The sequence below is a fragment of the Pogoniulus pusillus genome, chromosome 5 (assembly GCF_015220805.1).
Source record: "Pogoniulus pusillus isolate bPogPus1 chromosome 5, bPogPus1.pri, whole genome shotgun sequence".
Lineage (NCBI taxonomy): Eukaryota > Metazoa > Chordata > Aves > Piciformes > Lybiidae > Pogoniulus > Pogoniulus pusillus.
In genome coordinates, this window is record NC_087268.1 from 38250865 (window position 1) to 38277283 (window position 26419).

The window sequence follows — 26419 nt, forward strand, 5'->3', positions numbered from 1 at the left end:
CCATTGAATCTCATAGGATGACATGGCGTCTAGCTTAGGCCACTGAAGTGAGGATGATTGCACTGTTTGCTCTGCTGTAACTGTATTGGTATGGTGAGTTATCATAGAATCAACCAGATTGGAAGAGACCCCCAGGATCATCCAGTCCAACCTAGCACCCAGCCCTAGCCAGTCAACTAGACCATGGCACCAAGTGCCTCATCCAATCTTTTCTTGAACACCTCCAGAGATGGTGACTCCACCACCTCCCTGGGCAGCCCATTCCAATGCCAGTCACTCTCTCTGGCAAGAACTTCCTCCTAACATGCAGCCTATACTTCCCCTGGCACAACTTGAAACTGTGTCCCCTTGTTCTATTGCTGGTTGCCTGAGAGAAGAGACCAACCCCCACCTGTCTACAACCAGCTCCCTCAGCCTCTCCTCAAAGGGGTTGTGTTCCAGGCCTTACCTAAAAAAACTTTTTTCCAAAGTTGATGTTAAACCACAGTGGAAAGCAAACAAACAAACAAACAAACCAGTTTGATAAATTTTCTTTTTAAAAATGGAACTGGACATCACAGTATCACAGTATCATCAAGGTTGGAAGAGACCTCATAGATCATCAAGTCCAACCCTTTACCACAGAGCTCAAGGCTAGACCATGGCACCAAGTGCCACGTCCAATCCTGCCTTGAACAGCTCCAGGGATGGTGACTCCCTGGAGAGCAACCTCCCCCTGGCCACAACCACCCCCCAGGTAGCTGCAGACAGCAATAAGATCACCCATGTTGCAAGTGTCGAGTGTTAAGGTACAGGTCAAAGTATGTCCTGCAAACCATTCAAACCATAGTATTGTAGAAGTTCTATAGTGACTACTGTTAGGTATATCTTAGCCACTTCTGACAGGTACAAGACACTGTGTCATTTTCTGCTTTATACTTTGGTACATCATTACACGTGTAGAATGGAGATTGATCATTGCACATAAACACAATAGATCACACAGTTTATGTACTGCTAGTTTCCCTCTCCATTTCCTTAGTACTTAGAGCAAATACCAAAGTAAGCAGTTATTCTCAGAGAATGAGAGACAAGGATTAAGAAAAGACAAGACTAGAAAGTTTCACCCAGCCACTAAGCTAAACAGTCTTTATGGAATGCCTAATCTGGCACTATGTTAAGGAAATGATTTCTCGTTCTGTGGCTTGTCTGGAGTTTGTGTTACAAGTCAATGTCTAGGATGAGAATATATACAGTTTTCTCATGCACTTGGAATTAAATGGAGAATTTATAAGCATGTTACAATTCATAAGACATTCCCTGGGTATATACTTTTATATCATAGGAAAAAACTTAGTGGTTTGCAACATTGACAGAGATACTGTATTTGGAAGTAAAATAATTCACTTCCAAGAAAGTTGTGGGACACACTCATGGAATAGAACCCACACAGAAGTAGGCAGCTGACATTAGCTTGCACAATCTCCTTGAGTTGAGACAGAAGCATTATGAATATAGAGTATATTTTGGAATTTCATTAGAATAACTTAGAAATGGATTAAAGGATTGACCAAGATTCTTCTTTTAAAAAGCATGGTTAAAATGAACCATAAATAAATAAAATGAGAGGATTGAAAAATAAAATAAAACTCATGGATAGTATTCCTAGCTTTAAATGTTCTGTGAATGAATACAGGAACACAGTGAGGTCATCAGGAAAAACTGCTGATTTTTTTGGTTCTGTCTTGGTTTGTAGGTGTTTGAAATTGCTGAAATAGTTGACCAGATGTCACCCTGGGGAATGTTACGGATTCCACGACCACTCATTATGATTCGAGCTTTCCGGATATATTTTCGCTTTGAGCTGCCAAGAACTAGGATAACAAATATTTTGAAGTAAGTAAGGCTGTTATCTGAAGAATAACAGTCAAAATTTCAACTTTGACTTAGAAGATGGCCTATGCAGCTCAGAAAATATCCCTTTATGCTTAGTGGGCATTTTCTTTCTTAGTTCTGGGCAAAAAAAATCTTTCTATTCTCTGCGTTTAAGGAATCATCAGATTTCCTAGAAAGTTATCAAAAGTACAAATGTTTAAATGAGTCTGAAATCATTCTGCTAATAACTGTAGGCAGCCATTTTCAACCAATGTCAGTACATTTTGTTTCATTAATACAGGTTCTTAATAGAATCATAGCATCAGACAGGTTTGAAAGGGACCACAAGGATCATCTAGTTCCAGTCCCCCTGCCATGGGTGGGGACACCCTACCCTAGATCAGGCTGGCCACAGCCTCATCCATCCTCCAGGGATGGGGCCTCAACCACCTCCCTGGGCAACCCATTCCAGGCTCTCACCACTCTCATGCTGAAGAACTTCCTCCTCACATCCAGTCTGAACCTCCCCACCTCAGCTTTGCTTCATTCCCCCTAGTCCTGTCACTCCCTGATAGCCTAGAAGTCCCTTCCCAGCTTTTTTGTAGGCCCCCTTCAGATACTGGAAGGCCACAAGAAGGTCAGCTCATAGCCTCCTCTTCTCCAAACTGAACAGCCCCAACTCTTTCAGCCTGTCCTCACAGGAGAGGTGCTCCAGCCCTCTGATCATTCTCATGGCCCTTCTCTGGACGTACTCCAGCATGTCCACATCCCTCCTGTAATAGGGGCTCCAGAATCAAGGTGAACATACTTAGTATGGTAATATTAATAATAGCACATGTCCTAACCACTGCAGTTATGAGTGTACCTGCACTGGCCTGTGTCCAGAGATGCTTACAAGCAAGCAAGCACAGAGGAATGTTTTGTACAGCACATAATGGCAAAAGCCAGCTGATGGTAGTGAGTTCTTTGGCCTTTGTTTGCTGTTAACTTTACATTACCATCATGCCCTGTGTGTATAAGGCACTATTTTACAAAAGGTAGAATTTATACATTATAACTGGATATTTTTCCCTACCTTTTGTAGTTTGCATCTGGCTTAATTACTCAAACTCACAGGTTTAGAAAAAAGTCATGTCTCCATTGTTTATCTCCACATAGAGTGAGAGATCAATTTTAAGGACACATTTTTCATGGGATGAAGTATTGCTTTTTTCTAGGCAATCAGATTACCTATGTTGGAACTTTCCAGAGGGGGCTTCACATTGCCAGTGCCTTCAATCTTTTCAATATCTTTTTACCAGGCGTTCTGGAGAGCAAATCTGGAGTGTTTCAATTTTCCTTCTGTTCTTTCTCCTCCTGTATGGGATCCTGGGAGTGCAAATGTTTGGAACCTTTACATACCACTGTGTAACTGATGACACGCAGCCAGGGTGAGTTAACCTGTGTGAGCATGATGTGGGGCCATTCTTTCATAGTGTGTGTATGATTGTAGTTACTCTCAGTGGCTGTTAAATGGACTAAGAATACATTAAAAGTAGTCCACCAAAATACAATATGACAAATTGGGGAAAGAGAAATGTTAGGAATTGTGAAAAAAAAAACAAACCTGACAGATAGATTACCAATTGTGGCATTTCTCTGCAGTCTGAGTTAGGGCATGACTGACTGTCTGTAGAGTAGGGGATGAGAGAACATAGGAGCTGAGAAGGTTTTAACAGGGGCATCACCACTTGTGGCTGATTTGAGTCACAGATAATTTGTTAGCTTTCACTATATTCTTCTATCTTTTCCCAAGATGTGTCTGAACATGGAGCTGGATCTAAGGTATAGGGTCGAACTACCCCCAGAATCTCATGCCACTTCTGTATTAAAAGGTTGCTGGGTCCTGAGGCTCAGATTTAAGGACTTTTTTTATCCAGCCTTTGGAAAATACTTATGATCACAGTTTTACACTGACAGTGAAATATAAATCACCTTTTTGGTTCAGTACATACTTAAACACAAGATTAACTCAAAAGGATAGTATGGCTTCTTGCCACTGTGATGGCTCGTGAAGTCACGGATAAGTATACACTGCTTACTGCAGGGACCTTTAATGACCCCTCTAGTGGTCCCTTCCCACACAGTGTATTTTCTGATTGCCCTGTTGAACTGCAGGCTTGACTGTGTGGTTAACCATCATGATGAGAGGCTATTCTATTACATCTCTCTCTTCGTTATGTCACGGTTTCTTTGGATGGGGAAATGTTAGCTCTAGAGTTACAGCCTTTGCTTTAGTCAAAATCAGATCCTCCTATTCCTGTACTGAATTTGTCAGAGTAGCCAATGTAAGAAGGCAAAACACTGCTTAATATGCTACTATGCTGAATAAAAAGTCTGATTATTGCAAAATTCTATGTTAAAGATTTTTCTCAACAACACATGGTGGGAAAAAAAAAGTTGGTGAAAAATTCATTTGTGGCTATGTGAAAATCTGTCATTCTGCAATTTACTTATGCTGTTTGGATAAACAGGAAGTGGGATAAACAACACAGGAAAGACAAAACATCATGTAATTGTGTTTCTGTGGAATTAGTAGAAAAAGATAGAGTTTAAAACTTTAAATTTGCCCGTAAAAGATGTGTCTAATTTCTTATGGATGTGTTAGGTTACTTTCTGAATGATGCATTAGTTTTTTATAAAAGGCTTACAGAAACACTTCAACTTCAGGTAGTTGAAAGACTGAGTTACAGGGCAACAAGTCTGGTGAGAGGCCTTGAGCACAAACCCTATGAGGACAGGCTGAGGGAGCTGGGATTGTTTAGCCTGGAGAAGAGGAGTCTCAGGGGAGACCTTATTGCTGTCTACAACTACCTGAGGGGTGGTTGTAGCCAGGAGGAGGTTGCTCTCTTCTCTCAAGTGGCCAGCACCAGAACAAGAGGACACAGCCTCAAGCTACGCCAGGGGAAATTTAGGCTTGAGGTGAGGAGAAAGTTCTTCACTGAGAGAGTCATTGGACACTGGAATGGGCTGCCCGGGGAGGTGGTGGAGTCGCCATCCCTGGGGCTGTTCAAGGCAAGGTTGGACGTGGCACTTGGTGCCATGGTCTAGCCTTGAGCTCTGTGGTAAAGGGTTGGGCTCGATAATCTATGAGGTCTCTTCCAAGCTTGGTGATACTGTGATACTGTGAAAAGTTGAAAGGGTTGGATACCCAGTATATAAAATACAAATCAAAACATGTTTAAAGTGAGTGAATGTTGGAAAAGGCAAGTATGCAGAGCCACAAACATTTTACACTTGTTATCTAGACACTTGATGTCTAGACTTAACCTTTTTCTTTCAGTATAATCAAGCATATATATTTTTGGCTGTTTGAAAGTTAGAATTAAATTTTAAATTAATTGTTAGGCATCTTAGATAGGCACCTTCAGAAGATAATTATTTTTGCCATTTCCAAACCAGACATATTTAATCTAATTTAATTCAATTCAGTTATCACGATCACCAGTGAAGGTACTTGTTGGATGTACATTCTCAGGCCCTTTTCCCTCCACTTCTGCTCCACCCCATGTAATAATGTATTTTTCCCCCTGAATCCATATCATAGAAGCAAATGCAGGAGACTACAGGTATATATATCATAGAATTAACTGGGTTGGAAGAGACCTCCAAAATCAGCCAGTCCAACCTAGCACCCAGCCCTGTCCAGTCAACTAGACCATGGCACTAATTGCCTCAGCCAGGCTTTTCTTGAAGACCCCCAGGGACGGTGCCTCCACCACCTCCCTGGGCAGCCCATTCCAATAGCAAATCACTCTCTCTGGCAAGAACTTCCTCCTAACATCCAGCCTATATGATTGTGTATGAGGGCTACAGTTAAACTGAAAGATGCTTTTTCCCTATAAGTCTCTTAGTCTGATGAGTGATGCTTAAACAAATGAAAGTATATTTTGTTCTTTGTTCCTTGGTGTACAAACTTACTTTTGGCTTACTACTCTGAAAACACTCATGTCCGTTTCTTGTCAGTTATAGTCATCATTTTACCTTGTGAACACTTAGATGTATCTGATCTTTTTTTTTTTTTTTTAAATTTTTGAGGAGTGGAGTGCAGAGGCTTTGGCTGGAGCTAGGCTGTGCCTTCTTGGTGAAAGTCAGGACTGACCTTTACAGAGCTGACTGCAGAATTTATAAGAAAAAACACCATGGGCTGGGAAAATAAATACAGAGAAAGAACTATAAAAGTTCTTGTGTCAAAAAAGGACAACTGAGACATAGATATTGGTCCAAAATGTAGTTAGGAATGAGGAAACATGCTGCTTCTGAATCCAGCTGAAATGTAGTATGGCTTAAAAGCATGAAAATTGCCTACACAAATTTTACTTTTGTCTTTGAGGTCAGGTTTTCAACTTTGTAATGAGGATTAAACATTCCTCTCAGAAGTTTACCCTCTCGGTCTGTCTGTCTCAGGTGACTCTGTTCCAGCAATGGAGAGTGGCCAAAGTTAGTTCTACTTAGCCTTGAATAACTTCAGAGGCTCTAATGAGCCCCAGCTGTAAATACTCAGTATTTCATCTAACCAGAACCTGGGCTCCCAAATCAAGGTTAGAAAATGAAAAGCACCCAATTAGTGGCCACCTGGGAGAACTTTAATTTTAGGTGGTTTGCCTTGTATTATGCAGAATTATATGGCAAGGGTAAAATCTAATTACTGAGGTCAAGACTTCATTTATTTCAGAAATTTTTAGAAATTGCTTTTTATAAATCTGCCACCTTCTGAACTATGAGTGAGACAAGTGTCTTTTGAAAATGGCACCTTAAAATCTTGCTTATCCTTTCTATTTGAAAAGATGTGGCAGCTTCATCAGACACTCATTGCCTCTTTGACTGCTTCAGGTTCTATCTTTCCAGCCTTCTGGACACCCACGCTTTCTGACCTCCTGGCTCTCCACCTCCTCAGCCATTTTTCTGATGTTAACTCTGACAAACAGAAATACTGATGTGAGCTAACTCTGCTCTGAGTTTTTCATTCTATCTGTGAAACCATCAAACTCTAACTTCCTTCCCAATACTGAGAAGAGTTGTTTTATTAAATATCTCTTCCCCCCCTTCCTCAATTCTTATAATCATCTTTATCTTGCCAGACACTTTTCCCCACAGGAAGCACTGACTTATTCCTGAAGCATTTTCTCACTCAGTATTCCTTTGTGATTATTACTTATATTTTTTGCAACTATGCTGTCACAGCTTTTCCCTGATGATTTCACCAACCAGCCCATCTTTTTCCTGCTAGTAAGTGCTTTATTACATGGATTTCCTTAGTACAGATCTTTTTTCATTTCTTGAAACACTCACAGTATGGTTGGAATTATATATATATATATATAAAAAAAAAACCCTCAATTATCTGTGTAAGTCCATACATTATAAGCATTTTGGCAGGTTGTTTTGTTATATCTGAGATTAATTTCAAAGATAGGTTGTATTCTTGAATCTGCTATAATTTACTCCTGGGCACCTTCAGTATGCAAAAGGTACTTCATAGTTCAGTATGCAAAAGGTACTTCATAGGGACAGGAGAGAGAATTTTTTTCCAGACAATCACTCTGGTTGTTAGAATATTTGATATATCCTCACACACTAGCTACTTTCTGTTTTCTTTATTACCAAGATATGTTTGACTAGATAGAAATGCTTCCATATCATGTTTAGATTATATTTATTCCGCAACAGTAAATTTTCCTTTTGTATTTTCAGTTTGTACTGGAGTTAAGGGAAAGGAAACCTCACCAGAAGAAAGGCTAATATGGCTAATTGCCATAAAATGTAGTACTATATCTGTTTCTTTTCCCAAAGTAATTCTTCAAAGGTCTTTTAAAACTATTTTCAGTAGGGTATACAATGATTATTTCTGTAGACCTGGCTGCACTGTCACCATGGTAGTCAATTTTAAATCCTTCTTTGCAAGGTTTCTTGTTTAAAGTAGAAACTAACCCAGAAAAATAGATAAGAAAAATAATTACCAAGTAATAGAAAGATCTGAAATGTTCTTGGTCATCTTTCCATCTGTCTATTGATAAGCCCTGAAAATGTCAGAAAACAGCTTCAAAGGCTCTGAAGTTAAAAGTTCACCACAATATCTAATAGAGGAAATAAATATGATTAAAAAGAACAAAAGGGATTCAAGATAGCTGTCTTAGATCAGCAGCAAGAAAGTAAGAGTGAGTAATTGGATTTCTGAGAAAGGGAAGAAATCAATGACCAAGCTTGAAAAATCAACATAACAGGACTTCTTTAACATGGTGTGTTATTGATGCTAATTGAACAACCAGCCTTTGGAATTTATTCACAATCTCTCTTAGTGGTGATATGTCTCCAGTATAAACTCCTCAGGGACAAGAGAAATGGGAGAAGTCTTACTTTTCTAGGCCTGACATTGTTTAGACCCTAACTGAAAGAATAAAAGATACACCCAAAGGAAGTAATTCAGTCTAAACAGAATCCTGTCAAAAGGGTGGAAGAGAGCGCTGAGGCTATGGCCACTTTTGGTGCCCAAGGGCAGAGAGGTCTTCAGAATTGTGACTCTTCATTTTCACAAGGCATGTGATTCCTGAATGAACTCTTGCACAGAATTGCTGTGCAGGCACTTATTCAAAACAGTTTGACTGTTTACTTTGCACAGGCTTTCCAGTAGTTTTGTTGGTCTTCTGAGCAAGAAGCTGGCCTTTTAAAGAAGGTCTAGGATAGTGATGGGAACTCAACAGCCTCAGCAATTTGGTGGCTCAGTAATGACATATACTTCTCTGTATTAGAGGTATGGAGCTGTTCAGTTTTACACAAGTCTTCATCCCAGTGCAGACATCAAATCTTACAGAAATTCTGCTCAGCTTTTCAACCTACATGAAATTTCTTTACTCTGGCCAATAAGTCCTTTTGAGTGAACTGGAGTGGATTTATAGATTGTTGTGAGATTGACTGAGTATAGATAGAACAATCTGAATAACATTACTATTCTGTCTCCTCTTTGCTGTATGGAAACTTTTATATGTATCCACAATTTTTTTTTACCTTACAATCACTATACATAACTGAGGTCTGGTGAGTACTGAATTTAGCACCTTGCAGGCATCCAGGGAGCCAGAAGTCTAAGACATCCTGCAGTATATCATGAAAAGGATGGAAAGGCCAGATATCTGTCAGCTAAGAAAATTCCAAGTGTGATCTCCACTCAGCCTGTCAGGTGTTCAGGTGCTGTTTACTTTCTTGAATAGAAAGGAAGCTGGCGAAGTTCTGTTCTTCATATTGCAAGAGGAAGCCAAACAACTAATAGAGAAGGCTGTGGATGTCCTAACACTCGCAGATTAGATGGCAGTTACCACTACGAAGTACATCTCTCTTAGCCTGGAAATACTGTGAGCAAGAGTAACTTCTGGATATGCAGGCAGTTACAAGAAATGCTAAGAAAGATATTCTAAAGGATACTTCAGCTCTCTTTCTGTGAGTGATCTATCTCATATGTTATTCTGAAATCCAGGTGACTGTTTCCAGTTTTGTACTGCATTCTGGAAGATGAATATGATGTCTAAATTTGATTCCTGTCCCAGTCACTTGAGTTACTGCAATGCAAAAAGGTCTTGAAATATTCTCTCCAAGATACTTGTGAGCAGACTGAAGCTGTCATGTCAGCTATTTTATTATTTCCAAGAACTTATGGAAGGTGGGTGAGGAGATGGGAGGCAGGAAAGTAGCATAAGTTAAAAAAGGAGCCAGGGATAAGAGACAAGACAAACCAGAGAATTGTGACTGAAATACTGGTAAGATTATCCTCTATCCTTGAAAGAATTCTGTAGTGAATAAACAAACAAAAAATGGTAAGCATGAAATGAGTAGCAGCTATTATGGGTTTGTCAAGAATAAACCCTGACAAGCTAATATAATTATCTGTGGCAGGGTAGCAGCCATGTCAGTTGGAGAGTGGAGTGGATGTCACATATGTTTGTAACAGTCTCACAGGACATATTTGTCAACTGGCAGAAGAAACATGGTTAAGGTGAAAATAATCATAGAATAGGTGCAAAACTGGAAAACATGGGCAGTGAGTTGGCTTGTTGTTAGAATAGATCCACATAGGTCTGTCTTGTGCTATTTGGAGAGAGTGATTTGCCATTGGAGTGGACTGCACATGGGGGTGGTGGAGTCGCCATCCCTGGAGGTGTTGAAGAAAAGCCTGGATGAGGCACTTAGTGCCATGGTCTAGTTGACTGGATAGGGCTGGGTGCTAGGTTGGACTGGATGCTCTTGGACATCTCTTACAACTTGGTTGATTCTATGATTCTATGATTTTATGATCCTGGATGATGGCAGATTGAATATACTTATTGCAGTGTGTCCCAGTTTGAGGCCACGAGCTACCTGGGACTGGAGGACAGAAATGACTCATACCCCTTTCCAGGAGTAAGAATGAGGATACCACACACTGATTAGAAGTTTAAAGAGAAATTCTATTTACAAAAGCAATACAAAAGGCAATCAGGTAGAATAAATACAAAACCCGTTAAGCCCAAACTGGCCTTCTAGAATCCTCCACCCCTTCCACCCTCGGCTGGCCTGAGAAGGCCAAAACTGCCCTCCCCAGCTGGGACATAGAAGGCCTCAGTGGGCTGCATGATGCAGCATATAATTCCCTGCCAGCTAGTAGCCATCTCCCCCACAAACCATGAGGTAAGGAACACGCGCTGTTCCCAAAGAAAAGAAGTTAAGGGAAGAAAGGCAGGGAGGAGAAGGGAAGAAGATCAGTCAGGCACTGCCTTTTAAGCTATGATACTGGAAGATGGAATTGAATAGCAATATTACAATATCCTGGGATGAGCAGGTCCACCCCCCTGAGGTAGGTCTCTGTTACCAGAGATCCAGGATCCCTCAAACTACCACACAGTGAGGATGACATGAAGTTGGGAGAGACTGCAGGCATTTTGGAAGGCAAGATTAGAATGAAAATGATCTTGACGAGTCAAAGACGTTCCCTGAAAATAATTGGGTGAAAATCAGCAGGGACAATATACTGCATGTAGGAAAAATGAGCTGTACACATACAGCATTGTGAACAACTGTTAAGGAGGTAGTTCTTCATAAAGCAAACTGGGAGCATAATGGAGGAGCAGAAAGACCAACAGTGGCAATGGTAAGACTTTTAGTGCTGTACAGCTGCTTGATCTTGGCTCACTGGAACATAAGCCATGGGTTCAGAATGTGTAAGTGGAAAAGTACTGAGTTAGCTAAAACAGAGGGTCAAAATGACCTTAGAGGATCCTGCAACAGATCAAACAATGTAAAGCATGAACGTGCGGGTTTTGTTAATCCTTACTTATCTAGTTGCTAAGGTACAAAGTCTGTCTTGATGTCTGTACTGAGGTCTGTTCTGAGCTCTCTCTTAATGACCAGTTAGGATTTGGCATGATCTTTTAGCTTATATGTTAAGGTATATAACCAAGTGCTGAAAGTACAATGAACTGAGCTTAGCTTGCATCAAGCTGCTGCCCGTCCCTCCGTCACAGCATTGTGCTCCTGTAAGAGTGTGTACGTTGTATCAGACAATTCATAGGCATCATTTAGAGAGAGTCTAAAGGTAAAAAGAGCTCTGTAAAGCAGAGCTGATGAGCATTTGACAGTTTTCTAGCTCAACTGAAAAGATGTAGTGAACATGTAGCTGTTTTTTAGTGGATATCCAAGGGCACCAAGGAAACTGTAGGAAGTGTTCACTGAGGGACTTCCCATAATTTATCAGCAGCCCTAGCCTAACTGGGGAGGTCCCAGCTGACTAGAGACTGGCAAAAGTTACATCCATCTTCAAGAGGCAGAAGGAGGAGCCGAGGGACTTTAGACCTGTCAGTCTGGTCTCAGCGCCAGGGAAGGTCATGGAGCAGAACACCCTGAGTGCCATTTTGCAACACGTGCAGGGTAACCAAGTAGTCAAGCACAGTCTGCATGGATTTGTGAAGGGCAGGTTCTGCTTGATGAACCTGACCTCCTTCTACAACAAGGTGACCTATTACTTAGTGTGTGAGGGAAACGTGGATGTGATTTGTCTGGACTTTCCTAAGCATTTGACTCTATACCCCACAGCGTCCTGCCGGAGGAACTGTCTGTTTATGGCTTGGGGGAGTGGACACTTTGCTTTGTTAAAAGCCATACAGCCAGGCCAAAGGCGGTGAATAGAGGCTTGTGTCAGGAGTAACGTGACAAGTAGGACCAAGGAAGTGATTGTCTCTCTGTACTTGGTACTGGTGAAGCCACACCTTGAGTACTATGTTCAGTTTTGGGCCCTTACCACAAGAAAAACATTTTTGTCCTGAAGTGGATCCAGAGAAGAGCAACAAAGCCTAGGGTAAGGTCTGGAGAACAGGTCTTATTAAGAACACAGAGTCACAGAGTTGTTTCAAATAGAACAGACCTCTAAGATCACCAAATCCAACCACTGACCTAACATCACCATGACCATTAAACTACATCATGATGTGCCATGTCTACATGTTTATTGTACACCTCCAGAGACGATGGTGGCACCACCACCTCCTAGGGAAGCCTTTTCCAGTTCCTCTCCTTCTATCGCCTGATCCTAGGGAGAAGAGACCAACACCCAGAGCTTTAAGGGAGCAATGAGGTCTTTCCTCAGCCTCCTTTCCTCCGGACTAAACAATCTCACTTCTCTCATCTGCTCTTCATAAGACTTCACCAGTTTCATTGCCTTCCTCTGGACCTGCTCCAGGACCAAAACACTTTACTTGTTGTGAGGGGCCTAGGCCTGAACACAGTATTCGAGGTGTGGCCTCACCAGCACCAAGCACAGGGGCACAACCACTTCCCTGCTCCTGCTGGCCACACTGTTCCTCGTACAAGTTGGAATGCTGTTTGCTATTTTGGCTGCCTGAACACGCTGCTGGCTCTGCTGGCTGTCAGCCAGCACCTCCAGGTCCCTTTCTCCTGGACAGCTTTCCAGCCACTCTGCCCCAAGCCTGTTGCATCATATGGGATTGCTGACTCAAGTGCAGGACCCAGCTAGAGGTAATTTGGGGCAGGGAGCTCTGTTTAATATTCTGTTTAGTGTTCATATCCAACCTTATTTTTCTATGATTCTATGCCATACATCTTCACATAATGAAAGTCAAGTATTGTTTGCTCAGGGAGGTGGTCGAGGCCCTGGCCCTGGAGATATTTAAGGCCAGGCTGGATGAGGCTCTGGCCAGCCTGATCTAGGTTAGAGTGTCCCTGCCTGTGGCAGGGGGGTTGGAAATAGATGATCCTTGTGGTCCTTTCCAACCCTGACTGATTCTGTGATTCTGTGATTGTTATCCAAAGAGCTGTTTGGCTTTTAAAATTTCCCACATTGAAAGTGGGTAGGATTGAATGCAGGAGGCTACCTACTGTGTGTTAGGGCAAAGGGAAGAGACTGGCTTGCTGCATCTTACAGTCCTCCTACCACACATGGCATATCCAGTTCTATCACATAAAAACATGCTTCTGGCTACCAGAGTTGTTATTCTTAAGTTTTGTTTAAGGGTAACATAGAAGATGTTTTCACTCAATCTTTCCATGCATCCCCTTCCCACACTACTGCTTTTCCTGCTCCTTACCTGTTCAGTCCTTCAGGCTCCCACTCTTTCACTCTTAGAAGAATTTGAAAGACACTTCCAAAAAAGACCAGAAATGCCCACATCACTCTCTATCTCTAGCACAGAACAGGGATATCAGCTTTCTTTATACTCATGGAACCACATTGTTTGTACTTGACACAAATGCTTCACAGTCCCTCTTTTCCAGTGCCTAAAATAGTGGCCACCCTTCTGTCCCCACTGTTGCAGGCTCTGCTGGGCTCACTAAAGCCTCTTTTGTCCAGTTTCCTTTGCAGATAAATAGTTTAATGTCCACCTTCCATCCTCCAGCTCCTTGTATTCATCCTTGTCCTCCTAGCTCTCCTCAAACAAAGGCTTAGCCTCTGCATGCTCTCTTCTTATGTGGGATGCTTGCCGAGGCAGCTGAAAGAAAAGTTATTGCCTGTTACAGCTTGCTCTTTTATGCTGCCTGCCTCTTTGCGATTGCCATGGACATTGCCAAGGGGCAGGATTAAACTGCGGTTCAGACCAATTTGTTGTACAACTTCTACCTGGCAGGTTAATGGGAAGGGCTCTTCAGCTGGCTGGTGTTTGAAGAAAAAGCTTTGGTACAGACTGTCAATGGCCCACTTAGTTTTCTCTTTTCAGGATTTAGCCTGCAGGCTTGAAGGCTGTACAAATGTGACTATTTGCATTTGGGTTTCTTGAAGCCCCAGCAATATCTGAGATCCCTTATTAACAAAATTATTGGACCTTACTGGAGGTCTGCAGCTGCACATTTTAATGGTATTGTTCTCTGAAGTTCCCTGTCAGTAATGCCCTTTCACCAGACAAAACAGTGATGGTCCAGTTTTGGCAGTAAGTCTTCCTGTCCACCTTGTGTTCCTGTTGTGATATTAAATCATAGAATCATAGAATCAACCAGGTTGGAAGAGACCTCCAAGATCATCCAGGCCAACCTAGCACCCAGCCCTAGCCAGTCAACTAGACCATGGCACTAAGTGCCTCATCCAGGCCTTTCTTGAACACCTCCAGGGATGGTGACTCCACCACCTCAATGAGCAGCCCATTCTAATGTCAATCACTCTCTCTGGCAAGAACTTCCTCCTAACATCCAGCCTAGACTTCCCCCGGCACAACTTGAGACTATGTCTCCTTGTTCTGTTGCTGGTTGTCTGGCAGAAGAGACCAACCCCCACCTGGCTACAGCCTCCCTTCAGGTAGTTGTAGACAGCAATGAGGTCCCCCCTGAGCCTCCTCCAGGCTAAACACCCCCAGCTCCCTCAGCCTCTCCTCATAGGCTTTGTGTTCCAGGCCCCTCACCAGCTTTGTTGCCCTTCTCTGGACACGTTCCAGCACCTCAACATCTCTCTTGAATTGAGGAGCCCAGAACTGGACACAGTAGTCAAGGTGTGGCCTGACCAGTGTTGAGTACAGGGGAAGAATAACCTCCCTTGTCCTGCTGGCCACACTGTTCCTGATGCAGGCCAGGATGCCATTGTCTCTCTTGGCCACCTGGGCACACTGCTGCCTCATCTTCAGCTACTATCTACCAGTAGCCCCAGGTCCCTTTCTTCCTGGCTGCTCTCCAGCCACTCCGTCCCCAGCCTGTAGCACTGCTTGGGGTTGTTGTGGCCAAAGTGCAGAATCCTGCGCTTGGCCTTGTTAAATCTCATCCCATTGGCCTCTGCCCACCTATCCAGCCTGTCTAGGTCCCAAGCTTCTTTCTGCAGAATGAGAATTTTGGTGGAACAGCCAGTCTCACCAAATGGAAATTGCTAGTCTAACAGCTAGTCAGCAAATGCTAAATAGTTTCCATTTGGAACTAGCTGGATGATGTTGAAAATCTGTTCTTAGGTGATACCAGTGCCTTTCTTTTGCCGTTCCACTTCAGACATTCTATTAGTGAGTGGCCTGTGTAAATGCTTTTGACAAAGTCATCCTGTGTATGTTCTTGGTGCTTTGCCACACAAGCTTTAGAAAGGAATCTTTTTGCATGTAGTTCAGATTTGGATTCAGGGAAGTGTTCTTTTATGATGCTGAGGACTACCTGGTCTTCTACCTAAATAGAAAATTTGCATGGTGCAGCATTTGAAAGAGATGGCAAAGAAAACCTGCCCTGCTCATTAGCTGTAGTTAACTGATATCATGAGTAAACGTGCTTGGAAGTGATTCCCAGCTGAACTTCAGGTTTATGAAATCCCAATCCTACAGTGCAGTAACATGACCTTATATTTTCCCTACAGTTGGTAGACAGCTACTCAGCAGGTATTTTCTATATTTAATCAAGGTAAATCTGATATGCAAACTTAGATTTTTTTTAAGAGATCTTTTAAGGGGAATACTTTGAAATCAAAATGGATACAGCCTTCAGCTTAAATTGTTTCATGTGTTTCAGTTTATGTGCTTGCAATTGAAGGTAACAGGAGTGTTTTTCACTGTTTTCTTTTACATTCTCTAAGGAAATATATTATTGGTTTGTAATAGGTACTGTAGATAGGTATGAGACTGCCTTGTAAACATGTCTAATTTGATGCACCTCAATGAAGTGCAGATTCCTGTGAGCCAGCTATATTTGCTTTTAACTCTTCCTGTTTATTTCCTATGCATTAGCATTTCTAGTGACAGCCTCATTTGTTGTGTGAATGCCATTAATTCATGTTGCTTTGATTTGTGTGAAACAAGTCTTGCATTAGCATACATACTGTCCAATTGCTGTTTGAAGTTAGCTCCCTCATGACTGATCATAGCAGTCACAAAAAAGGGCTGCCACTGGCTCAGGGGTGACCTTATTGCTGTCCACAACTACCTGAGGGGTGGTTGTGGCCAGGAGGAGGTTGCTGTCTTCTCTCAGGTGGCCAGCGCCAGAACAAGAGGACACAGCCTCAGGCTGCGCCAGGGGAAATTTAGGCTTGAAGTGAGAAGAAAGTTCTTCACTGAGAGAGTCATTGGACACTGGAATGGGCTGCCCGGGGAGGAGGTGGAGTCGCTGTCCCTGGAGCTGTTCAAGGCAGGATTGGACATGGCACTTGGTGCCATGGTCTAGCCTTGAGCTCTGTGGTAAAGGGTTGGACTTGATGATCTATGAGGTCTCTTCCAACCCTGATGATACTGTGATACTGTTTTGCCAGGTGGTATTTGATAACATCTCAAAATAGTACTGTTTATGCATACTACTTTAAGAACAAATCCATACTGGAACTTCTAAATTGTTTCTTTTAGCTTTACATTCTGATGCCTGGATATACATTCCAGCACTGCCCATAGGAAAGATTTCTTCTTATACTTATTTTTCTGCAGTTTTCTTCAGTGCCTTTCTTACTCTGAAGGGTAATGACAGAGTGATTTGAAATTAGTTTCCCTTAATGCCAATAGTGTCAAAACTGCTAAGTAGCTGCAACCATCCTATTTTCATTTAGGCTATGTCATCTGTTTTTGATGGTTTTGATAGGAACCTAAATGCCTTGAGTAATGCTAAGTAAATCCTAAGTAGCCCTACGAGGAGAGGCTGAGGGAGCTGGGATTGTTTAGCCTGGAGAAGAGGAGGCTCAGGGGAGACCTTATTGCTGTCTGCAACTACCTGAGGGGAGGTTGTGGCCAGGAGGAGGTTGCTCTCTTCTCTCAGGTGGCCAGCACCAGAACAAGAGGACACAGCCTCAAGCTACGCCAGGGGAAATGTAGGCTTGAGGTGAGGAGAAATTTCTTCACTGAGAGAGTCATTGGACACTGGAATGGGCTGCCCGGGGAGGTGGTGAAGTTGCTGTCCCTGGGGCTGTTCAAGGCAAGATTGGATGTGGCACTTGGTGCCATGGTCTGGCCTTGAGCTCTGTGGTAAAGGGTTGGACTTGATGATCTATGAGGTCTCTTCCAACCCTGGTGATACTGTGATACTGTGAGTTCTCTCTCTGGCTAGCAGAGAAAAATGGTACTTCTCAATTGTGACTTAACCCACCAACCTCAGAACTTCTAGAGATATTTTTCTCTCTCTCTGTGTTCATTGCCTAAAATGAGGTGGGATAAGTCAGGACAGCAGAGCTGCAGCCTTTTATTGTAGCTCCTTCTAGTGATTTAGGTAAGAGGTGCTGGGTCTTTGATTTTTCACATCCTGAAGTGTGAGATAAGGTTGGTGATTTGAATCTCTTCACAATTTCTGTGTGATAAGTAGGGATAGACAGAACATCAAAAGCATATTTTATAGACCTTGACATAGGTCATGTATGAAATGAAAAAGAGCTACAATCAAAATAAAATTGAACTTTACCTAATATTACTGCCTTGTGTAATAGGTAGCCTGATTTAGTCATGCCTTATTACTGGATATAGTTGGAAGGAGAAAAGGAGTAAGACTAGTACTTTTTCCTACTTTGTTGAATAAATATGTAAACAATTTTCTTCTTGGAACAGTGATCAAAAAAGGAAGAATCTCCAAGTGTTGTCCACAAAGGTTCAAACTTAGACTCCAGAGGACTTAGACTCAAACTTAGACTCCAGTGAAAAGTAGCCAGTACTAAGTCTGAACATATGAATAAAGTGAATAAAGAATCTGATATAAAACCCTACGTAACTCAGAGCAAGACAGTGTATTTGGAGTAGTAAAACAGTATCTATATATTGAATTTAATGTAAAAAGAAACAATTGAATTATTTAGACTTCGTTTCCCCTCTGTGAAACTGTATGGCTCATATGTGACTCCAATGTGTCTTATAGATATGAATCTATTCTCTATTAGTTGGCAGAAGAACAATTCATAAGCAAGGGACAGACCTCTTTGTTTATTAAAAAACTATTTTGCTGTTTAAAAATATGTTTCTAATTTATCATCTTAATTTATCTGGCTTACTGTTAACTTTCTATTCTTGTTATACTTTTCTATGCTAGACTGCACAGTACCTTAATTCCCAGTATTTTCTCTGTGTGAATCCACTTACACACAATAACTGAGGCACCTTTCAATATGTGTTTTAATAAACCAACATAATTTAGCTCTTTAAGCCTCTTAGTGGAAAACACGTTCTCTCGTGTTCTCAGTTGGTGTTTTTGTATGACTTCCTCAATTTTCCAAGTATTAAAAAAATAATATTCATAGTTCATAATATTAATTATAATTTGTGTGGGTGCCCTACAGAGAGGAACATTAATTCACTGTTCTACTTGTACAGACTGGGAAAGCACTGGCTTTTTTTTGCTGTATTGTTGGGACAAGTATGACAAGATGGCCTAATACATTGCCTCATCTCAAACTCTCATGTAGCACCTATATTCTATCATATAGTATTCCCATCCTCTCTTATCCCCTTTTATTCCATAGGCAAAAGGGTGTAATGTTTGCTTTCAGTAATCCCACCTCTATAACTTTGCATTTGGCTGCATTGAAGCACATTTTGGTTTACTGGATCCAGGTAATGAATGATCCTGATAACTTGCCAAAGAGCCCTGTTCTCATTATTCTTCATGCTTCTATCCATATTCTTGAATTTATACGTCTTTCTCACTCAAAGAGTGTGGTAGATCACAATGATCATTTCACTGGCAAGTGTTTTTCTACCATGTTAGTTAATCAGCTTTCAGCCCATTTAGCATATACTTTGTTGATATTATATAGTCCCAACTTCTAAATTAGTCTTGTGTTATGACTGAACTGCTTTACAAAGTATAAGCAAGGGAATTTTATTGAACAAAGCTGTAATCTTATCAAAATCATGTTAGTATGATGAGAATTATTTTCTCCAAATCCATGATGCCTGCCTTTAATTACATTCATGTGCTTTACTCTTTGTCAATTGAACTTTGTATCAGTTCGTTCTTTCTTTTATCTTGGTTGATGTCAAGCTAGACAGTGGTGCTGCTTGTTCTTTAAAAATTAATGCATCATTAGCTTTCTTCTGGAATTTCCTTGCTATTTCAAGATCTATTAAAAAATAATAGATGAGAGATGTCCTCAGTTGTTTGGGCCTGTTGATTTGAATACAATTATCTGCAGCAGATGCTATCTGGTACTCTTCTCAGCTACCAATTCTTAAGTAGTGAAATCAGTGTTTGCTAAGTGAAAATGTAAAATATGGAAAGTTGCCAGAACTGAAGCTTTGTGTTTGCAGTGTTTCTAAAGTCATGAGTCCCTTCAGCATGCCCCATCTTATCTTTTAATGTGATTAAAAATATTAAATCAGAGACAATCTGTTACCAGAAAGGTCTAAAAAAGCCTTACTTATAGTTGCAGATAGAATTATGAGAAAAATTAAATATGAAAGAAATTTTCACACTTAAAAGTTGAAACAGATTTTGTTCTCTGATAAAAAAAAACTTACTGATTCTGTAAGTATGGTACGTGATGACTTTAGACCTAAGTTTGTCTAAAAGCAAAACATAACATTTAAAAACAGCCCTCAGCATTACTAAGATTATAAAATATTAGAAGAATGATTGTGCCTAGACATATCCACTGCTGTAACTGCAAGTCTTGCATTGGAGGCTATATTTTTATGCTGTATTTTTGAGAACTATTGGTAAAGAGTTTGTTTATATATATGTGTGTGTGTATATATATATATATATAAAGCTTAAGGCAGAGAGGTACTCTCTGAAATTTCGTAAATGTCACTGCTGATTTGGAATGATACTGTTGGTCTCTTCTACCAAGCAACCAGCAACAGAACAAGGGGATATAGCCTTAAGTTGTGCCAGAGGAGGTATAGGCTGGATAGTAGGAGGAAGTTCTTCCCAGAGAGAGTGATTTGCCATTGGAATGGGCTGCCCAGGGAGGTGGTGGAGTTGCCATCTCTGGAGGTGTTCAAGAAAAGACTGGATGAAGCACTTAGTGCCATGATCTAGCTGATTGGATAGGGCTGGGTAATAGGTTGGACTGGATGATCTTGGAGGTCTCTTCCAACCCTGACTGATTCTATGATTCTATTTTTCTATTCAATTTGATTACCTAGAATCTGCAGCAGCATTGTCCTAAGTTGCAGTCTCTTCCTGCACAGATTGGAAGATCTATCAATAGAACTCAATTACAGTATGACTTGCATTCACTTCCTGTTCAGTTATATATGTGTTTGATTTCACTGATGGAGGAGTTAGCTGACAGTGAGTACACTGAAAAAAAAAAGGCAAATAATAATGATAAACTGCTACTTCAAAATTCAGAAGTGTATGTATTACTGATTTGTATATTAATATCTTCCTTGTTAAGATGAGGTGATAATGTGATAATAATTAGTAAAATGAGCAATAGAAAACTCATGATAGAAACATACTTCTTATAAGTGTTATAATCATAGAATCAGTCTTGGTTGGAAGGACCACAAGAATCATCTAGTTCCAACCCCCCTGCCATGGGCAGGGACACCCTACCCTAGGTTATTGCATTATTCTTACAGTTGTACAGGAGCAGCTGTTGCTATTGTTCATTTTGTCTGTAAAAAGAGCAGAACCTGAGTCCCCAGGAGGGGCTCCCAACCACCCTTCCACCTTCTCCCACCCCTCTACCTTACCCCAGATGTTGCCTTGTGCCCCAAGGAAGACTGGAGGGTCAGCCAGAGGGGTTAGAAAGCAAGTGGATTAATCAGATAGACAGAGGGTGAGGTTAGAGAGAAATGCAGCCCAGAGCCCAGGCAGTGCCCAAATGCCGAAATCTATGTTTTCACTCTTGTTCTTTTACATCTCAGCAAGCCTATAAGTGAAGTAGACATCACCACTGGTTCCCTTTCACAGCCTGTAATCTAGTTCTTCTCACCAAAACATTTTAGCTAGCTTCAAACTAGCACATGGTGGATTGTAAGTGAAAGGCACATTTAAGAGGACAAATGAAAGGAAATTTGCCTAGGTGCTTAGGTTGCTTTTATGGTCACCAGGCAACAAATAACCTTTAACACTTCCTCTGTTTTGTTCTTTACAGAGTCAGATAAAAAGCAATCATTTTTCTATCTAGGCTGCATGTCTTTTAAATTCCCATAGTCTCTGAAAACAAGCATAACTTACAGCATGAGAGAAATATTTTTAACTATCTAGTGATATTGGCAGTTACATAGTAGCTGGCATGAACTAGTTGAGCTTTTAGGAGGACATATTAGAATATGAAAATACAGAAAAGTTATTTAAAGCTGCCCTTCTACACAATGTTACTGGTAAAATGTTGTTGCAGGAACCTTATCCTCAGATTTCCTCATTTTTATTGGCATAAAATTGCAGCCATATTTTTTTTCCTTTTAATTTATTTTATTACTATAAATTTTCTTCATTAAGGAAAGTCTCTTGATTGGAATACAAGGTCCTGTGCTCTAGGAGTGGGTGGTGGCATAGGTGACTTGGCTTCCTGACTACAGGAACCATCAGTTTTTACCTTGAAGAGCATGATGCAGTTACCCATTTGTAGGCTTTTAGTGCTACTTGAAATAACTAAGGTATCCAAGACACTTGAGTATGGTATATGGCTCTCAGCTGTTGCATGGAAACTACAGAGATCTGTGACCATTTAGATCAATACCTAAAGGTTACAAGGGTTGCCATCAGGCATCCCAAATGGCACTAGCTATCTATGCAAGGAAATTCAGATTGAATTACAAGTCTTGGGTATTTGCATGGGCTCAGTCGCAGGAGGGAGCTTTAAATCTGAAATGCAAACTGTGACTAAATAGAGCTTATAGCTTATCCTGCATTTGATGTTGTCCTGGGTTTGGCTATGGTAGAGTTAATTTTTTGTTTGTTACTGTTGTTTTTTTCCCCACTTCTCAAGAAACTGGGAGGGGCCACAGCCAAGACAGGCAGCTGAAACAGCCAATGAGTGTTTGCTACCATACTGACTTCATGCCACTATATGAGAGAAGGGATGGATGGGGCAAGTGTGGATGCTTTGAGCAAGTGATTGTGACGTGGTGGTGGTGCACGATCAGATAAATGGTCTGAGCCATTCTAGTCAGTGTTGTGTTTTGTGTCACATGGTGCACATCCTATTTCATTGGTGGTGTTTTCCCTGATTGCTGTTACCTCTTTGTGCAGCTTTGTTGAACACTCCTTATCTCAACCCACAGGACCTTGTCTTTTCCTTCAATTCTCCTTCTCATCCTAACCAGGAGGTGGTGGTGAGGGGGGGAAATTTGTGTAAGCAGCTGCACAGAGCTTAACTGCTGGCTGGCCTGAACCATGACAGATGTGAAAACCTCTTCTTTTGTGTGATTAAATGTATTAGGAAGAAATTAGCAAGAAAGAAGTTACCGTTTGCTACTCTAGAAGTTAATATTTGCTATATTGGCTCTGTGACCTGAGAGGTTTTGCTATTATTTATCTATACACATCCTGCATTTATATTTTGATACTTCAAAGAAAGCTCCAAAAAAGTTAAAAACAAGATACTTGTGATACAGCTGATCTTGTTTTTCCAAAATTAATCCAGCTTATAAATTACATTCCATTTCATAAAATACTGATGTAATACAGAAAGTAAAGCTTAAAAAAATATCAGTGGATAATAATAATTGCCTAGAAAGGTGTTTCACAGATGTAGGTCATCCTAGTTTTCAGAATAAACACAATTAATGAGATATCATTCCCCTATATAATGTAAAAGCACAGTATCAATACTCAGGAGATAACTTTTCAAAAGTCAATGTAGAACTGCAGCATTGCTTCATCAGAAGATGTTTTTTTAGATATTGAGTGTTATTGGCCCAGAATCAATTCAATTTCAGCTTCAGGATGCAGCATGGAGCTTTGTGCTGTCTTCTGAGCTTGTTTGATATTTATTCTTGCATTCTCATTAGTTTGGTGCTTTTGCTTTGTATTCTGGCAATATGGCAAAACAGAAGCATCTTTAAAAGAAATGCATGGGACTGGAAATTAGTTAAAAAAATTGCATGCTCAGAGTTAAACAACTAAATTAATAGACAGCTATGAATTCTTGATATATTTAAGAGAAATCAATGTCTTATCAAACATCTGATCCAAGCCTCTTTCTGTGTTAATACTTTCTGTACTTTCTATATAGCAGTGTCCATTATGTTCTATCACTTTCTGAATTCATTGCTTGACATTAAATCACAGTTATTGAGAGTAACCTTTAAGCTCTTCAGATCTACATTATCTTTCTCTGTTCTCAAAGGGTTTTGTCATCATTCAGCATATGCTTTGTGTAATTTTGATGAAGGAGGATTCAGTCTTCCAGGTCACTAATGAAAATGGATAGCACAGAACCCAGTACTAATTCCTCTGAGGTCCCATTTAATGAGTTCCTCCCTATTTGGAAGTTGTACAGTTGTGACTTACTTCCTTTGAGGTCCATCAGCTGTTTTTCATGCCCACTATGGTATTTTTACCAATGCAGTTGTTCTTTAGTCAGCCTCTTTGCAGTGCCTGGTTTTGGTGTAGACAGACAGAGTTCCTTTAAGCTAATACAGAGTCTCCTTCAGCTCTGGCTAATTAGTTTTTCCTTATTGACTTCATATCATATGATAGTATCATAGTATCATCAGGGTTGGAAGAGACCTCACAGATCATCGAGTCCAACCCTTTACCACAGAGCTCAAGGCTAGACCATGGCACATGTAGTTTTAATATCTTATCAGTAAAAATATGTCTTAATTTTTTGTGGAATTCTCTGGATCTGGAAACCACATGAATAGGTTGGTAATTTTGAATGTTTTATCTTAGAAATTAATAGAATGCCAGGATTTTGGAAAGTATAGTTTTTTTCCTCCATTTCTATTTTTAATCAGAGAAAGTCAGGCTAACAAAAAATAGGAAGCTTGAGAGCTACTTTGAGTATTTTGTCTCTTAAGTAGTGAAAACATCTCTGAAGAAAAGCTCTAATAAAGAAATGGTGCTCAGTGAGAAATTATGCTGGCATGAGAATGTAATGGTTGAAAGACAAGTTTTGCTACAAATGCCATGAGCCAGTGGCACATGTACTGCAAAGACAATTCGGGTTGTTTTAGTGTTCATGTGTATGTATGTTACATTCTGTGGGCAATTAAGAACATGTTAGAGTAGCACTCCTATGTCTTTTGCAAAAATCTTGTTACTGAAAGATTCTTATCAAGCAATGTGGAATCAGTTGTCTCCTTCTTCATCCTTTGCTCTCCTGTGAAGCTCATCTGTTGGGTTGATGCACTTCATGCAGCAAGACATATAAGCAGATAGCCCAACCAAATTTTTGAGCTGCTTTAAAAGTGTTCTGAATCAGTGTCTCAGTACTTAGTTGATATAGATTATGGCCTATGATGGAATAAAACAATTTAATTAATCCTATATTGAAAATATCTGGTGGTATTCACAGTATCACAGTATCACCAAGGTTGGAAGAGACCTCATAGATCATCGAGCCCAACCCTTTACCACAGAGCTCAAGGCTAGACCATGGCACCAAGTGCCACGTCCAATCTTGCCTTGAACAGCTCCAGGGACGGCGACTCCACCACCTCCCCGGGCAGCCCATTCCAGTGTCCAATGACTCTCTCAGTGAAGAACTTTCTCCTCACCTCGAGCCTAAATCTCCCTTGGCGCAGCCTGAGGCTGTGTCCTCTCGTTCTGGTGCTGGCCACTTGAGAGAAGAGAGCAACCTCCTGGCTATAACCTCCCCTCAGGTAGTTGTAGACAGCAATAAGGTCTTCCCTGAGCCTCCTCTTCTCCAGGCTAACCAATCCCAGCTCCCTCAGCCTCTCCTCGTAGGGCTGTGCTCAAGGCCTCTCACCAGCCTCGTCGCCCTTCTCTGGACACGCTCAAGCATCTCAATGTCCCTCCTAAACATGGGGGGTCTAGAACTGAACACAGTACTCAAGGTTCTAGCCACTTCTAGACTAGATGTCTGATATTATCTAGTCCATGAAGACTGGTCTATGTTTATTGTTTTAAGGCAGAACACAAATTGCTTAGTGACATTGTTCATTAAAAGGCTTATATTTATGTAGGTATTGTAAGCAAAGATTCTTCCTTTATAGCCTAGGTCATACTCAGTGCATGGAGACAGCTTTTGTTCTTTAGAATGAGGGGTGGATGTGATACAGAAATAACCAAAGTTTAAGTGAGGCACTTAAAATGAGTGCTTTGCGTGGAAGTGATTGAGTCAGCAATACTCTTTGTAATATACACTCACATTTCTAGCCTATTGGATGTAAAAGATTTTCTAATGCAAGTGGCATCCTGGTCTGCATCAGGAATGGTGTGGTCAGCAGGAGCAGGGAGGTCATTCTGCCCCTGTACTCTGCACTGGTAAGACCACGCCTTGAGTACTGTGTTCAGTTCTGGGCCCCCCAGTTTAGGAGGGATACTGAGATGCTTGAGCGTGTCCAGAGAAGGGCGACGAGGCTGGGGAGAGGCCTTGAGCACAGCCCTACGAGGAGAGGCTGAGGGAGCTGGGATTGGTTAGCCTGGAGAAGAGGAGGCTCAGGGGTGATCTTATTGCTGTCTACAACTACCTGAAGGGTGGTTGTGGCCAGGAGGAGGTTGCTCTCTTCTCTCAGGTGGCCAGCACCAGAACGAGAGGACACAGCCTCAAGCTGCACCAGGGGAAATTTAGGCTTGAGGTGAGGAGAAAGTTCTTCACTGAGAGAGTCATTGGACACTGGAATGGGCTGCCCGAGGAGGTGGTGGAGTCGCCGTCCCTGGAGCTGTTCAAGGCAGGATTGGATGTGGCACTTGGTGCCATGGTCTAGCCTTGAGCTCTGTGGTAAAGGGTTGGACTTGATGATCTGTGAGGTTTCCTCCAACCCTGATGATACTGTGATACTGTGATGCTGTAAAATCCGTTGGCTGTCAGTAGCCAGGGTTCTGAATTTGCTTGAGCCAATTAATTAATATCCATTTTTGAAAATATTGATATTTTCTCATGGTAATGCTATATATTATAATGGCTTTTAGATGGCAGTATCAGAAATCCAACATGAAGTTTGTAACTGGCTATGGATTAACGCATTCTAGTAAAAGGAGTTGAGGTGCATAGATGAAGTTTTAAATCCTTGAGTGACATGTGCTGTGCATGTTTACAAAAAAA

General features: G+C 41.2%; 1 protein-coding gene across 1 annotated transcript in view; it reads left to right on the forward strand.

Annotated features, from left to right (window-relative positions):
- NALCN (sodium leak channel, non-selective) overlaps nucleotides 1–26419 on the forward strand; it is a 254133-nt gene that overhangs the window by 31364 nt on the left and 196350 nt on the right. The window contains exons 5-6 of the mRNA XM_064143801.1: nucleotides 1736–1875; nucleotides 3156–3284. Of these exons, the coding sequence (XP_063999871.1) occupies nucleotides 1736–1875; nucleotides 3156–3284 (269 nt within the window). The remainder of the gene's footprint in view (nucleotides 1–1735; nucleotides 1876–3155; nucleotides 3285–26419) is intronic.